This window comes from Nelusetta ayraudi, unplaced genomic scaffold, assembly GCF_046127955.1.
Source record: "Nelusetta ayraudi isolate G7.1 ecotype Tasmania unplaced genomic scaffold, CSIRO-AGI_Nayr_v1 ptg000022l, whole genome shotgun sequence".
Lineage (NCBI taxonomy): Eukaryota > Metazoa > Chordata > Actinopteri > Tetraodontiformes > Monacanthidae > Nelusetta > Nelusetta ayraudi.
In genome coordinates this window covers 906,081-922,560 of record NW_027466072.1, presented here as the reverse complement: position 1 = coordinate 922,560, position 16,480 = coordinate 906,081, and the positions used below count along the sequence as shown (strand labels likewise).

Here is a 16,480-nt window from a genome sequence, read left to right as displayed (position 1 = left end):
TTATTGAATACTAACTTTTTTGAAAATCTAGAATACAATGTAAAGGTATATTTATTAAATAAATATAATATAAAAGACACCTTCACGGTTTTGTTTTCCTTTTTGTTGATTTATATAATTTCTGAAGAGTGTGGCACATACACTCTTTTTAGAATAACTATACAAACGACACAGGCCACTTACGCCAAGATACACTGCGCACCACCTGTTTTGAATATTGATGTTGCCTTGCTTTAAAAGGCGGGAGAGAGATCTGCCCTCAGTCATCCTAAATGAGAAATCAGCAGTCTTTTCCACCGCAGGTGAGTTTCATTCTAACAATCACTTCATACATTTCTGTCTCAAGGAATTGCTCACATTTTCTTTGCAGGTTCTCTTAGACACAGAGGCCACGGATCATGTCCTGTGGAATGTTCATTGTGCTGGTACTCTCAGGTGAGATATATAGCACCACTGTCAATATTCTACAAGCTTCTGTCTGGCTAACCCCACACTGTATTGTCAACAGGACTGCGCTGCTCCGCATTCTCCCTGCACGTCCGACAGTACTACTTCATTGACGAGGCACGAACTTGGCCGAATGCGCAGAAATACTGCAGACGTCATTACACCGATTTGGCCACTGTCAATGATGTGCAGGACCTGGAGATACTTGCAGATCTGACTGGGTCTGAAGAGAACGCTTCCTTTGTAGGCTTGCACAAATCATGGACCTGGTCTTTCTCAGATTATGGCGACTACCACGAAGGAGAAAGGGCCTACTGGAACTGGGCAAGCAAGCAACCAGATCATTCTAATTGTGGAATTGTCGAATCGACTGGGAAATGGGCTTCCACAAGCTGCAAGAGAAAGATGAATTTTATCTGCTACAATGGTAAAATAACGGGTTGTGCAAGTACATTTTGTGTTTGAGGACAGATTTTCAGTATGTATGAATGAAACCTCCTAAAACGTGAAAGAATTTTGAAAGTCGAAACATAAATAAATTCAGTTTAAAAGATTAGCTTGTTTTCGATCTTAAAATTCGTGTCGGATGATGGCGCTCATTTGCATGTGGTTCGAGATGAATAAGAGTTTGTTTATTTCACAGTGGGGGAAGTTACAGCAGCAACAGAACCGTGCGATGAGAGCAACAATTGAAAAAAAAAAAAAACAATATGCAAAGAAAGAAAGGTGCAGCATCGACTCTCCAAGCGCAGTGCTTGCTACGCATTTGACTGTGTACAAATCTTGATTAATCTTATTTGTAGCCTCGTCAATTCTTTTGCGAGAAGAAGCTCTTCAAAACTGGCAACGTTGAAACACTCGCCTATTAGTGCAGAAATATACGCTCCAACACATGACACAGAGAAATTTGCTATTGATGAAATATCTTTCTGATAACATGTCATAAACGGCTCCTGTCTTTTGCAGCGTCGGAAACTAATATTCTTCGGCGTTTCGTGCTGGTCAGTGACTCCTCCATGACTTGGCTTGACGCTCATGCTTACTGCAAGGAAAAGTTCACGGACCTGGCGAGAGTGGAGAACCAGCAGGAAAATAAGGAGCTAGAGACAATGCTGAGCGGAAACGCAGCGTGGTTGGGGCTTCGGCGGCAGTCTTGGATGTGGTCGGATGGGAGTCAGCCCTCGTTCCTGCCCTGGAAGTATCACCAAGATTCTAAAGATTACTGTGGAGCACTTGATTTTGGACACGGCTTTCATGGACTGATGAAAATGAATTGTGACAAAATCGCCTCCTTCTTCTGCCACAGCGGTAAACACATTGGTCTCCTGTCCCACTTTTATATTTGCTAGTAAAATGACCTTATTATTATTAACATTATAAGTGTTTGTTCAGTGGCTTCTTGTGGCAAGATGGAAAATTACAAAATAAATAAATAAATGGACACCAGTTTCATATGCAAGTGACATGGCTGGGAGAGAAAAAAAGACAGTTGTGCCCACGTGTTGAAAAATTGCCAACTGTTTGATGCAGGATGTCGGAGATACTGCAAACTGTGCTCTGCATCAAACTGCTGATTGCAACATGAAAGATAAGATAAGATAAACCTTTATTCGTCCCACAACGGGGAAATTTAGGTGTTACAACAGCCAGAAGATAGGGCAAACAAGAATAAAGTGAACAGAGCATATAAAAATAACCTAAAATAGTGCAAAACAGTATAAAGTAAAAAAGTAAATAAACAAGAGCCTATACAGAGAAAAACAGTGAAAATATGCGCAGCTGAGTAATTATTGCACGTTATAAATAAATAGATGGAGGGTTATTGCACTTAGTCCGGTTTGGGGAGGTTATTGGTGTTGATTATAGAGTCTGACCACTGCAGGAAGAAAGGACCTGCGGTATCTCTCCGTGAGGCACCGCGGGTGAAGAAGTCTGTCACTGAACGAGCTTTCCAGTGTTGTTAGGGTCCCCTGCAGGGGGTGGGACGTGTTGTCCATCAGAGAAGATAGTTTAGCTATCATCCTCCTGTCAGCCACCACCTCCACAGGGTCCAGCGGGCAGCCCAGGACAGAGCTGGCCTTCTTCACCAGCTTGTTCAGTCTCTTCCTGTCAGCAGCAGAGATGCTGCTTCCCCAGCAGACTACTCCAAAGAAGATGGCTGATGCCACCACAGAGTCAAAGAAGGACTTAAGAAGAGCCCCCTCCACTCCAAAAGACCTGAGTCTCCTGAGCAGAAAGAGTCTGCTTTGTCCCTTCTTGTAGAGTGCAGTAGAGTTGAGTGACCAGTCCAGTTTATTGTTCAAGTGGATACCCAGGTACTTGTAAGATTCCACAATCTCAATGTCCACTCCCTGGATGTTTACCGGTGTGGGGGGGGGGGGCTTGCGTCTTTTGAAATCCACCACCAGCTCCTTGGTCTTTCCTGCGTTAAGCTGGAGGTGGTTTCTCTGGCACCAGTCGGCAAAATCCTGGGTCAGTTCTCTGTACTCCGTGTCATCCCCATGGGTGATGAGGCCAACAATGGCAGAGTCGTCAGAGAACTTTTGCAGATGGCACTTCGCTGAGTTGTGGGTGAAGTCTGCAGTGTAGAGAGTGAACAGGAACGGGGCCAGAACAGAAGTCGCTGGTTCTTTTTTTTACTGTCCTTGATGAGCGATACCAGTAGTAGATACCAGGATTTACAAGCCACTGTTGTTATTGCTTTGTGTGATTTGCACGACTAGAACATGCATCAATAAATTATATGTGCATGTGTGTGTTGACAGAATGTTTGTTTTCTCTTTTTTTGCAGATCCTCAGAGGAGACACTTGGTGCAACTCAAGCTGGCAACTAAAGGCTCCCCAGTCCCCAGAGACCCGGCTGTGGCTGCGTCAGTCATGAACCAGGTGACTGTCCCCATGTCTGTCTGCACATTGTGACAATTCATTGAATTCATTGCCGTTCACTGTGCGTCGCAACGGATGAAGTGACAGCCCTTGTCATTTCTCTTGCCTGCTGTGTAGATTCAAAGGGGGCTGGAAGAGAAAGGCGCATCGAAAGATGTCAAACTGAGCTGGAGGAGCTTTTCAAAGGAGGAGACAAAACAGGAGTCTGCAAAAGAACTCAAAAAGTGTGTGTAATCAATTCTCCACACATTATTTTTCACCTTGTTGATCTTTTTCTATATTTCAGCCATACTATTCACACTGCACCAGTGGTATAATCCAACTGAATCATAAGTCTTGTTGCCGCCATGCTGTTGGTGTGGGGGAAGAACATGTAATCACGTCTGCAATTTGATAACTACTAAGCATTCAAGTAATACCAACATTGCAAGGCCAAACTGAATGTTAATGTTCATTTAATGTTTTAAATTGTAATTTTTGAACTGGTTGTTTATTCTCTTCTGTTGGTTCCGGCTTAAGACATTTTAAAATAGAATGCTTCTGTTATTGTTATTTTATCCTTTACATTAATGCAAAAATAAATACAATTCTGACTTAAAAACAATTTGACAAAAGACAAAAAGACCAAAAGTGATAATGAGCCAAACACAAGACACACACACACACACACACACACACGAGTGAGAACATCTCCACCATACCTACATTTTTGCTCAAAGACCCAGTTCAATAAGATACAGTAGTGTCTATTAGCAAGGAAGTCTGCTAACATATGCACAGCAATATAGCAGTCTAAGGAAAATTCATGCATCTACAATGTATTGCATCAAGAATGAGGTTACAACCGTCATCCACAAGCCACATACTCCCTTCTGTACATGCACTGTTGCAACCAGGTCAAAACTGCAAGTTTCAGCCAGACAGACTGCCAATTGCAACACACGCAGGGCAGGTTCAAAAGTGCATTTTTTGTGTTTTTCTCCTTGTGAACTGTAAATAAGCCAAAAAAAAAAACACCAACAACAAACCAATAAAGTGAAATAGTTCATCAATTGGGTAAAAAGCCTTCTTGAAACGTGACTTTTAAGGTCTTGTTTAAAAGTGTGCCCTCAGGTAGTCTGGGAGGGCCTTCCACAGACTGGGAGCAGCAGAGCAGAAAGCCTGACCCCCAAGGTGCAGAGCTTGGTTCTGTGGGGTTTAGTGCTATTACTCCCTAGTTTTATCATTTCCATTGTCCACAAACTAGAAATGTAGCCCTGATGATCAGTTACTGGGGAGCTGTTGTGGTACACACTCAGCACCAAACCACAACATCTGGGAATGAGATTATTTTCTGTAGTTATAACTAAAACGTATTTTAAGTAAGTTGCCCCACTAAAATAGATGAGAGAGGTCTGTCATGTTCATTTTGGGTACACTTCAACCGTGAGAGACAGAAAAATAATCCAGAAAACCACTTTGTATGATTTTCAAAGAATCCGTTTGTATAATTTTTGCAGAAAATGAGTATTTAGCGCCTACAAACACGCAGGAATTCTGGCCCTTGCAGACCTGGTACTTCTTCATTAAGAAGCTCTTCTATCCTCCACTCGTTACCTGTATTAATGGCACCTGTTTGAACGTGTTATCTGTATAAAAGACACCTGGCCACACCCTTCAACAATCAGACTGCAAATCCTCTCCACCATGGCCAAGACAAAAGAGCTATCGAAGGACACGATTATACACCTGCACAAGACTGGGATGAGCCAACCAAGAATAGGCAACAGCTTGGTGAGAAGAGATCAACTGTTGGAGCAATTATTAGAAAATGGAATGAATACAAGATCACTGTCAATCTCCCGCGTCCTGGGGCTCCGTGCAAGATCTCACCTGGTGGGGTACAAATGATCTGGAGAACAGTGAGGAAACCGCCAAAACTGCCCAATGAGCCAACGTTCATATTTCGTGTTTAAAACCAATTCTGATTACAGGAAAAGCCCCGTAAATGATTGAGCAGTAATTGGATCATGAACAGCAGTTGATCAGAAGTTCTACAGAAGAGAAGTTCAAAAGATGACAAGAGGGAGAAAGGGACAAGTTTAAAGGTTAGCAGAAGTTGAAGAAACACAGCAGGAAGTGCAGCTCCCTAGATGTCATCTGCTGTCTGACCTTAAACTGCAACAACTGTGGTAGGGAGGACATTGTCAATATTCCATGGAGCCATGGTGCCATAGCACGCACTGGAGTTCAATGCAAAATAACACTTCTGAAGTATTGCTCATTAAGTTTCTGGACGGTCCATGTATTTGTGATTTATTGCATTAATATCATTCTTATGTGTCTGAGTGCAATTTCTTTTGGTAAAGACACCATGTGCACTGCCCATCCAGGTCAAAACTGGATGTTTTAGCAAGATGCTCCAAGGAAAGCAAAATAAATTTGTTTTAAAATGAATGAATATTTAAAATTTTAATTTTAATTTTTCTTCCCTCCCCCCTTGGGTAAAAAGAAAAAAAAAATTTAATTTGTTTTTAATTGTCATAAAAACACATTTTTATTTTTGTTTTTTTGCATCTTTTAAATGTGTTTGTCTTTGACACATTGACATGTTGAAACACAAGAATTTTGGCCAGGGTATGTGGTCACAAGGGTGGGCTCAGCCACATCAACCCTGTTTGCAGGTTTAATTTTTCATGATGTATTTGATATTGTAAAATTGATGGTAAGACTTTTGCCACCACGTGGGTCAATTCTCACAAACAATCTTTGCATCATCCATTTTTTTTCTGCAGAGCATTCTTGACATGTCTCAATACTTGGTGATGCAAGTGAAGATGATGCAACAGGGCAAGGTGGCGCTTTTTTTTTTCCCTTATCGATGCAATTTCTTTTTTCTTTACCGTTGTTCAAATAAATAATAAAGCAGACTTCAATTTAAATGCTTTAAATGCTAAACTAAAATGAACACAATGCAGGTATACTTTGAAATCCTGCGGTATGTATGATGCAAACAGTTGAAGTTGAAAACACGAGACAATGTTTGGACACCGACGGACAAAAACAGTCTTCTTAAATCCTTAAGGGTCCAGTGTGAAAAATTTGGCCTGATTTATTTATTTTTATTTATATTTGTAAAAGCTTAATTACTTCCAGTAAATCTAATAATAAAAGTGCATGTTTACAGTACAATAAAAGTAATTTGGTTTTCCTGCCCAGACAACGGTTCTTATTCATATATCATATAAAGTTTCAGATGCACTGTTTGCATGCGTAGTGAAATATTTTTGGACACATTGTAAATACGCAACTGTACAAAATATAGAAAGGCCAGTGATTTGAAGACCATACATGTGTATATTACTTAATAATTGTGCTTAAATGCATTGAACTGAGTGTTCAACAGAAAGTAGTGGAACATGCACCAGCGGGTCAATTCTTTGTTTAGCCAACATATTTGGGTGTAGCTATGATGGCCTTTGCTTTATCCATTTTTTTTCTGCAGAGCATTCTTGACATGTCTCAATACTTGGTGATGCAAGTGAAGATGATGCAACAGGGCAAGGTGGCTTTTTTTTTTTTTCCCTTATCGATGCAATTTCTTTTTCAACCCACACTCCTACCTACCAAGATTCTCCAGAATTTCACGGGGCTCATGACGACACATCGACAGCGACGGAGCAACATAAAAGCAGGCAGCCGAGATGTTGGAGTTCACAGCTTTGGAAGCAGAGCCAACACGAGCAGAGACAGTTAGCCTGACTGCCAACAACAGTGACTGATCAGCAAAGATGGGTAAGTTGAAAACTTTCTTATTGGACCTTCAACAGCGGCCGTGGTGGCACTGGGCAGTGTGCAGGCAAATTCAAGAATTTAAAGTAGATAATTACAACGCTAATAACAATGCAACCAAACGGAGCCATTGCTGTAGTCAATGTCTCTGTTAAACAATGTAACTGCATGATTTGCTTGGCTGATGTCAGCGCGAACATTGTGACGTTTAAACTTTTTTACCAGAGAACATCTGCACCAGCAATGCTCTCAGTAGCACCACCATGTGGAAATTCTAATCATTTAGGCTTTAATACATCAACATGGCATTAGATTTTTCATGTGAAGTTATTGAGGGACTCAAATTTGTAACATGGAAACTTTCTTCCTCGTTGTAGTTGCAAAGGTGTGCTTCACTGCAGTGGCAGCCATGGGACACGAGCATGGACCCTTCGATGAGAACATAACTTTGGAATTTAGCAAAGTAATTACAAACGTCGGTAATGCCTATGATCCAACTTCAGGTAAATACATCACCCTCTTTCTCCACACAGCAACAACTGATGCTGCAGTGTTAAACAAGAACGTTTGGAACAACTGCAGAAATCTAATGAATTTTTTTCCTTTGCCAACAGGCATCTTCAGAGCCCCGGTTACAGGCAGTTATTTCTTTTCCTTCTTCTATCAGGCTAAAAAAACACAGATGTCAGGGCTGTCCCTGGTCAAGAATCAGTCTGTCATCATCAAGACATTTGACCACACCAAGCCAGGCTCTCAATACTGCGACAATGGAGGAAACACTGCCATCCTGAAGCTCAGTGCTGGCGATCGGGTGTCTGTGCAACTGCCTGCACAATGTTGCATTCATGCATATGAAGATGTCACCACCTTCAGTGGCTTCCTGATTGCTCAAGAGTGAGACAAAACGATGGCTGTAAAACATATCTATCAATCTTTTGTTAGATTTGTGACATCAAAGCTTCAGCTTCATCTGTGTTATGATGATTTTACCTTTTGCTTGCAATTATTAAAATACCTGCAGAGAATTTGACATGTCTGTCTGAAATCTGTCATCACTTCTGGTGCCTTGAGTCGAAAACAAAAAAATTGCTCGGAACATTGCAAGGAAAACTAGGAACATTTCAATCCACAAGCCTTTCTCCCTCTTCTCCTTTCGGTTGAACCACCCGGGGGTTGCAAGATTGAATCATCTGCTCCATTTCACCCAATCCTCTGTGTCCTCTTCTTTCACACCAAGGAACTCGCTAACCTGCGCTGTATCTCAGATGTCCTCATTTCTGTTCTTATCGTCCTTGGTCACTGCCAAAGAGAAGCACAACCTCAATATCTGTCCAGTTTTCCCTCCCCCTGCTCTGTGCTCTCACAAAAGATCACAATCTCATCTGCAAACATCACTGTCCAGAGAGATTCCTGCTGCTTTGTGTGGCAAGGTCACAGGAAATATTCACCAGATAATAAGAGAACCATATAGAGATTTCTGAACAGAGAATACTAGCAATACTGTTTGCAATCAATATGTGTAATCGTTGAACTTAACCACTTGCAAAGAGAACTTGATTGATGGGTATCAAGTATTCTTATGTCAAAGAATCCTTTTTTTCACTGCGCATTTTTTCGTGGTGCAACAAGAAGGTTGTGGGTTCAATTCTGGGCCTGGAACCGTTCTGTGCAGAGTTTGAAGGTTCTCCCTGTCTCTGCACGAGTTCCTTGAGTGTAGGAGGAAGTAGGTGTAGAAAATGGGTGGATGGATGGACGGATGGATGGGGTTTTTTTGTCCTGCATGTCTTTCAAATTGGAAATTGAACAAGTAGGATGCACAGCACATGAACAAGTACATTATTCAGGACTGACACAAGGGATTGGTAAAAAACAAAAAAAAACAAACAAAAAAAAACCCCTATACTTCTAGATTAAAGATTTTCAAGGAAAACACAATAGGTTGCTGTTTTGGTTTAATGTTTAATAACACATTGTCCATGTGGACGGTACATAAGATACTAGAAAGATGCTTTTCCACCTGTCTGAAAAAGTATTTATCAGACAGAATTTTCTTGTCCTCAATAAATTCTATATCCAAGGCAATACAACATAACTTCATTGTGAGTCTACACTTCTGATACCACTTTGTCCTGCGTTGTTTCTGTTACTGTTGAGCCATTTCACCATCTTCAGGTCTTTGAACAGTTTCACCCAGTGACAGTGAAGTCTATGTCGCCACCACAGCTGGTTTGCTGTGTGCGTGACATTGCCTCACAGTGTACATGGATATACAAGGTTATTTTAAAATACTTGCGTGTGAAATGTGAGTTGTTTTATCTTACCTTCACACTGCCACAGCCCCCCCAAAAAATGTGTTTTTGTGAATGAAACCCACAAATACGTAGACAAGGCTTATAATACGCAGAGATCTGAGTTCATCTTTAAGTCTCATGGTTGACATCTGTAATAATCAGAGGTGCCGTATTCTTCCCCTCATCACAGACCCCTGGGCTGAAGAAGGGGTAGATCCTCTCTGAGAACAGGCACCCAGTGAAGGTGTAGATGTGACATCTGTTCTTCACATCAAAAAATGACACAGACCCCTCCTCATAATCTGTGTACACTCCGACAATCTGTGGCTTCTCCTTTGGACGGAGGAGGACAGAGGGGGAATCCAATGCACGGTACTCATTCCCACTCCTCAGGCGGACCGTCCAGTAGCCGTTCTCCGGCTTGGAGGTGATCATTCCTTTCCTGTTTATAGACTCTTTGACCACCCCCAAGTCCCAGAAGGTCTTTGGCCCCACTGCAACCTAAATGATAAAGAAAAAATATTTATACAGTAAATTGATGCAAAGGCTTCAAAATGGATCAAATTCTCTTGCAATAAATATATTTAGATCTTCGGTAAACAAATACCTGGAAGTAGAACCTCCCGGACAGGAAGCCTCTCTTGGCCACAACACAGATGACAGGGTCGAAACGCATGGGGTGATCCGGCACAATGTGCAGCAACTCGCCACGGCCCGCCTGCTTGCCATCAGCTGATAGCACAATGTTTGGGTGGGCCGTGTCTGGGTCTAAAACCACGTCAACTGAGTAGCAGTGAAAGAAGTGATGAAGGAATGTCCCGTTAATGTACACGCTCTGACTTTACGCTACAATATACCTCTGCACTGGCCAAGTCAAACGAATCAAAACTAATAAAGGTGAAGTGTGTAATATTTAGAAATTTGAAGAAGAAACAGCGACATCAAGAGGTCTCATCTTTGCAGCGTCTTTCAGTCTCCCTTCCCCTTCCGGAGCTTGACAGTGAACTACGGTGAACCGCCTTCTTCTTTGTTGGTTTATTTGAAGACGCGAGCGGTCACTCTAAATAAGCAACGCGCTGTCAGACGGGCTGAGTTGTCCACACCAGGCTTCCTTAGAAATATGGTGGTGCAAGATGGCAGTTAAATGGGAATAGGACCCTTATTGTTCTTTGTATATTCTTACATATACAGTAATTGAGAACCGTTCTAAGGGTAGGAAAACCAAATGACTTTTACAGTACTGCGAATATAAACTTGTATCCATGATATCAAGCAGCCAGAAGCAGGGGATGAGCACCAATACAAAAGCTACCAGTTGAAAGATGAGTTGTAAATATAGGTTATACGACGGTAGATATGAAACTCGCTCTCAGGCTGGATTGTCTGTACCAGCTGCCTTCCAATCATGGCTGTGCAAGATTGCGACCCCTTGTGAGAGATTTAGTTTTACTTTTGATTGTTTGGAATGAATGCAACGGTGATGCACTTTCAAATATGAGCACAAACGTTGAACCTTGAACCATATAATGCAATTTCTTACCTGCATATTTATGCATCCTTTTCATCTCTGTCAGGAAGATTGAGATGTTTCCACAGTCAGTACAGTTTGTCGTCATGACCGGCAATTAAGTTGCAAATGTGATGTAAAACTGGACTGCATAAAATATTAGCACAACGCTTAATATCTCAACTGTGTTACGTTTACCTAATTGTGCTTGTATGAACTCAAGACCGAGTTAAACTTACCTTCCATCTTGAGAGTTTCAAGTTCATTTTGGACAGCGTTGTTGACTTTAGACAAGGCTCGGGTCACCGTGCCAACACATAGTTCAGCATGGATTCCGATCTCCATCCATTCCTTGGAGGGTGGAGGTGTCATCAGATGGGGTGACCTCTGCAAGACACCGACAAAGTGGGGGAAAAAGGACACATTCAAGTGGATTTCATTTTGCAAAGAAGAAAACGTCCTGCACCACGGCTGATTGTACCTGCAACAGGTGCAGATGATCCTCACTGTCCGTCAGCTCCCCCAGCTCAGCGTTCCTCCACTGCAGCTCAGCGATTTCCTTTTGCAGCTCCTTGACGAGCTCCTCAGATCTCATCTCGGCAAACTTCTGCCTCGCCGTGATTTCGGCGTTGGCCTCCACTCGTCGTTCCTCCGCTGTGCGGATCAGAGACGCAAAGAGGCGGTCGCTGTCCTTCATCTCCTTCTCCGCACTCATCTGGTCGGATGAAAGCATGGATTTGAGAGATCTGTGAATTTTTCCTCATACAATTCAGCATTTAATTCCCCATGTTACTTTCCCATCACAGCACTAACACTAGTAATACTAGTGTCATTAGAGGGGGGAAACAGCTGCAGTTTAAAAAAAAAACCTGTTCAACAATGTTTTGCATTACTTGCTATGGCATCATCAATTCATTTTTAAATACAAACCCTGTCATGCTTCTGAAAGTACAATTGTGGTTTTCAATGGAATGTCCTACTTTAAAAGCCCCCCTCATGGCTCGGACTCCATTACATAAATAACTGGTGTTGGATATTAAACTACTCACTGCACTGAGTTTCAGGCAATTTTTGATCTCCTCCACTTTATTCAGTCGCTCCTGGATCATTTGTTGAAAATCTCCCACTGTCTCCTTGATTTGGACCTGCACAGGTGTAACCAAAGTAACACTTAGTCTTGTGTGGACAGTCTTTTTCTGCCAGACTCATTACAATTATTAAAACTATTTTTCTATTTTTTTTATTTATTTTTTTACTTTTCTGTGTCCACTCTCATCTTCTACTGTAACGGCTTGATGCTCTTTGTGCTCCGTCTCGGTGCAAAACTGGCAAACACATTTGTGGTCGTCCCTGCAGAACATCTCCAGCAGCCTCTCGTGCTTCTTGCACATGCGGTCCTGCAGGTTCTTCACCGGCGCTATCAGCTTGTGGAGCATCAAGGTGGCGACTCTCCGGTGAGGCTCCAGGTGTATTTCGCAGTAGGATGTCAGACAGACCAGACAGGACTTGTGTGCCTTCACCTGCATGGACGTTGCAGCGCACACATCACACAGCACATCCCCCACATTAGCGGCAGACAGCGGCGCCGTCGCTGAGCACACTATTATCTTCTTGAAGGTGTCTGCGAGCTCTTTGAAGGCTGTGTTGATGCTTATTTCAGGGTGGCCGGTGAACTGTTTGTTGCAGGTGGGGCACTGGCAGACTTCACTGCTGTCCCACAAACTCTGGATGCAAGTCTGGCAGAAGTTGTGGCCACACGGAGTGGTGACAGGGTTGGTGAAGACTTGCTGACAGAGGGTGCAATGGAACTGCTTTTCTGGTAACATATTGCCGGAGGAGGACATTGTCTGCAGAACCTTTTTTTTTTTTTTCAAAGAAAAAGAAGAAGGAAAGAAATCAGTCGCCAAACAACACGTTTGACTTATAAATTGTTACTTGAAGTGAAAGTTTGTAATATTTGGAGATTTTAAAGAAGAAACAGCGACATCAAGTGGTTTGATTTCAGATTGCAGCAACCTTCACTCCCTACTCTCCGAGTGAAATACGGTGGCCTGCGCACCCAAACCTGGATACCTGGTCACCCCAATAACGATACACGCTGTACGGCAGCTGGATTGTCCACACCAGGCTTCCGTAGAAAGATGGCGGTGCAATATGGCAATTAACTGGGCGTAAGACCTTTGTTTTGTGTATTATCTTATCTATATATGTGAGAACCGTTCTCAGGCTATGAAAATCAAATTGCTTTTATTGTACTGCGATTATACACTTTTATTACTGTATTTCTGGGCAGTATGTTAAGCTTTGACCGGTATAAAAGTCATAAATCAATCCAAATTTTGCACACTGGATCTTTAAATCCAGTTGAACGCAATCATCAAAAAAAAAAAATCCCATTTTATACCCAAAGGAGCTCCAAGTGTAGTTTCCCAATTTGGGATCAATACAGTTAAATCTAATCTAATCTAATCTAAGCTAGTCTCAGTATCAGTGCCCTTTGTGACTTCACAAAGGTCGCACAGTCCCTGCAGAGTGGAGTGAATTAAAACGATAGTTCATCATTTTTGGAAAATTTCCCTAATGCCATAATAACGATAGCCATCAGGTGGCGCATCCCCTTTCATTATCAGCGCCTGTTGATTTGCTCAGAGAACAAAATGTAGGTGAACAGTACAGTTGTGCTTCCCCTCAAAACTCATCAAATACACAATTCACCGACTCCAAAAGTACTCCAGTGGTCAAATTGTGACCTGCACATTGACCACGCCATAGAATAATAATAGAGTGGTAGAATTACGTAACATTACAGCACCTGAAGCAATTACTCAAAAGTACAGAGCCTCTTTCAGTGACACAGTTCCACTACAGGCAGGTTGAGTTTTGGCGTTGGTTAGTAAAGAAATCATTGCTATCCACCACAAAGTCCACCATCAGCGGCAGCAGCAGGATGATTTTTATTGAGCTAAGGTGTTGCTGTGTACGCAAACAATACACAAAGTCATTAAACGTAACCAAGTCATATACTTTGTTCCAGTTTCACAACCCCCAGTGGGTCTTCAACCTGCAACTAACAAGCCGAGGGCTACACAACAGGCCTAAAGGCGACATTCACAAAACTGTGTTTCCTCACAGTCCTTCTTCTGATGGTGTTTACCAACAGGAGTGAAGTTTGATTTGTGCCGCTGGCGAAACACAAGGTGGTGACAATAATTGCATGTAGATGGTCACAGTTCTCCCTCACTCCTATTATGGATTTCCACGCTTTGAACTTTTAGTTTTACCCATCGACGCTGACGCTCATACAATAGAAGCTGAGCTAGCAGCAAGTAACTCTCTGATTGAAGGTCAGTCACGACGGCATTGTTATTGTTATTATTATTATTATTATTCAAACATCCATTTTCCATACCCGCTTCTTGCCGAGCTCAGGGTCACGGCGCTCTGCTGGAGCTGGAATAGGGCGAAGGCAGGGTGACACCCTGGACAAGTTGCCAGTTCATCATAGAGACAAACAACCATTCACACTCACATGCACACCTATGGGCAACTAATTCCCCTCACATGCATGTTACTGTGGGAGGAAGCTGGAGAACCCGGACACAGGGAGAACATGCAAACTCCACACGGAAAGGCCCCAGGCCTGGAATTGAACCCACGACCTTCTTGCTGTGAGGCGGCACCGCTAACCACTGCAACACCGTGTCACTCTTAAAACATTACCAAAACCAAATTGCATTTACTATAACATTGTATCACTCATTTTTTTTTTTTTTTTTAATAATTTAATGTCATCCATCTTCCATTCTTAAAAAAAACTAAGCCATCTTGGTGGTGGTGCTTGGGTGTTGCTAAGCCAGATTTTGGTGTTGCTATAGCTACATCGTGCTACACCCTGGCACCGCCCTTGACCGCCAGAATCGGACGTTGGCTTCCTTTCAACAAGTGTATTGTTTTGATGGCGAGAATAGTCGAACAAAACATGCACTTCTGAAATCACTCCGCCCAGCAGGCACGTCTGGAATGTAATTTGGGCGATGCGTTTGCCTTGAAAACGACTCTGTGTGGTAATTACACGTCATTATTTCTCAGCATGATGAAGGGACAGGACAGGAGTTTTGTTTTTTTTTTGCATTTTGATTGCATTAATCATGTCAATACAAGAGTCTCCTCCCTTCCCTCAGCTTTGAACAGCCTGCTCCCATTTCTGTGTCAGTACACAGAAGAACATTCCCTCACCCACGTAGAAGAACCAACCTACTTTTTACACACACAAAACACACAGTGACAAAACAGTGTCAGTGCTTCGCTAAAGCCTTGTTTGCTCAATGAAGGTACAAGACTACAACATCTCGTGGTAAAGTCAAATTATAACTCGCACACCCTGCATTGTTTGCATTAGTCAGCAATAAGACCGAACCAAATAAAGTCACCTACACTTAGAAATAGAAATATATAATTGAAATATTCTAAAGACTTTTACTTCTGGGCTTCCTGTTACTTACATTCAACTGATGATCTCGATTGAAAGTCACACACACACACACACACACACACACACACACACACACACACACACACACACACATTGAAAACCCACAAGATTTTAGTTAGATACTGTTTTCATTATGCTGGAAGCGATGCCTGTACCCTGTCTGTCTGTCTGTCTGTCTGTCTGTACCCTTCAAATCACAATGGGCTGATTTCCAAAACACTTTTCAACACAACTTCTCAAAAGTGGAGCAAACAAATAAAAAGCACAGCTCTCTCTGGAGAAATGCTTCTGATAATCAATCCTAGTGTATTTCTCCTCACGTGAAAACCTACTCATTCAACTCCAAAAAAAAAATTGGCCGCTGTTCAAACATTAACACAAGTACATTAACACTTATTCTCTTTTTTTTTTTTTAAGAAAAATGTTTGATAGCACAAAATCTTATCCCAAAAACCTCACAGAATCCAAAAAAACATTCAGCTTCTTCTGAGTTTTGCTCGTACTTACAGTTCCTGGTGTTTGGGAAAAGCTCCTCAGTCACCTCACCTCTCTGACAACTGATTGGGTGACTTTGCCAGCGTGTGAATGACCTGGAACATTGCAGTAAAACAGAAATGAAACGTCACCGCTTCAGCCGTCTGGTCCTCCCTCTGCCGTGCACAGCACTTTAATTTTCCTCTCTGCCTGACGCACTGTAACTACCCTGGGTTAAAATACCAGCATTTATGGCGCAACCCGTTATAAGGAACTCATCAAGGATGATGCTTGTCGTGGCTGCAAGTGTGTGTGCAAGTGTACGTGAGTGCATGTGATCTTAGGAATAGATAATAGTGGCCCTCGCGCGGGTGAAGAGTGTGTTTGCCTCGTGGGTGTGGTGTTAGGAGTTCAATGGTTAACTTTTCTTTTTTCTTTTTTTTTCAACACACCTTGCAACACACCAAGGAACACCAGACAGACACGAGGAATGCTGTCGCTCTGCCCTGCACTCGCAATGCCAACCACAGTGACACTGACACCTTTTACTCTTTTACGAGGAAGTTTGTCAAACAAATGTCAGCTGGTCTTCAGCAACACGAACTAGCATTT

The 16,480-nt window shown here is 42.3% G+C and overlaps 3 protein-coding genes across 3 annotated transcripts; 2 read left to right on the top strand and 1 right to left on the bottom strand.

Annotated features, from left to right (window-relative positions):
* The first annotated feature begins 356 nt into the window (after window positions 1-356).
* LOC142889323 (putative C-type lectin domain family 20 member A) lies at window positions 357-3,614 on the top strand. Its single transcript, XM_076027989.1, has 5 exons — window positions 357-435; window positions 509-874; window positions 1,414-1,755; window positions 3,239-3,333; window positions 3,451-3,614. Exons 1-5 carry the CDS (start codon window positions 399-401, stop codon window positions 3,565-3,567), a joined length of 957 nt encoding a protein of 318 aa, XP_075884104.1. The 5' UTR covers window positions 357-398; the 3' UTR covers window positions 3,568-3,614.
* Window positions 3,615-6,949: 3,335 nt separating this feature from the next.
* Window positions 6,950-8,129, top strand: LOC142889328 (complement C1q tumor necrosis factor-related protein 3-like). Its single transcript, XM_076027995.1, has 3 exons — window positions 6,950-7,107; window positions 7,482-7,607; window positions 7,719-8,129. Exons 1-3 carry the CDS (start codon window positions 7,104-7,106, stop codon window positions 8,000-8,002), a joined length of 414 nt encoding a protein of 137 aa, XP_075884110.1. The 5' UTR covers window positions 6,950-7,103; the 3' UTR covers window positions 8,003-8,129.
* Window positions 8,130-9,042: 913 nt separating this feature from the next.
* Window positions 9,043-16,204, bottom strand: LOC142889316 (zinc-binding protein A33-like). Its single transcript, XM_076027979.1, has 8 exons — window positions 15,902-16,204; window positions 12,159-12,758; window positions 11,952-12,047; window positions 11,384-11,617; window positions 11,142-11,289; window positions 10,936-10,962; window positions 10,003-10,178; window positions 9,043-9,896 (listed from the first exon to the last, which is right to left on the bottom strand). The coding sequence occupies exons 2-8, from the start codon at window positions 12,744-12,746 to the stop codon at window positions 9,525-9,527; spliced, it is 1,641 nt and encodes a 546-aa protein (XP_075884094.1). The 5' UTR covers window positions 12,747-12,758; window positions 15,902-16,204; the 3' UTR covers window positions 9,043-9,524.
* Between the last annotated feature and the right edge of the window lie 276 nt (window positions 16,205-16,480).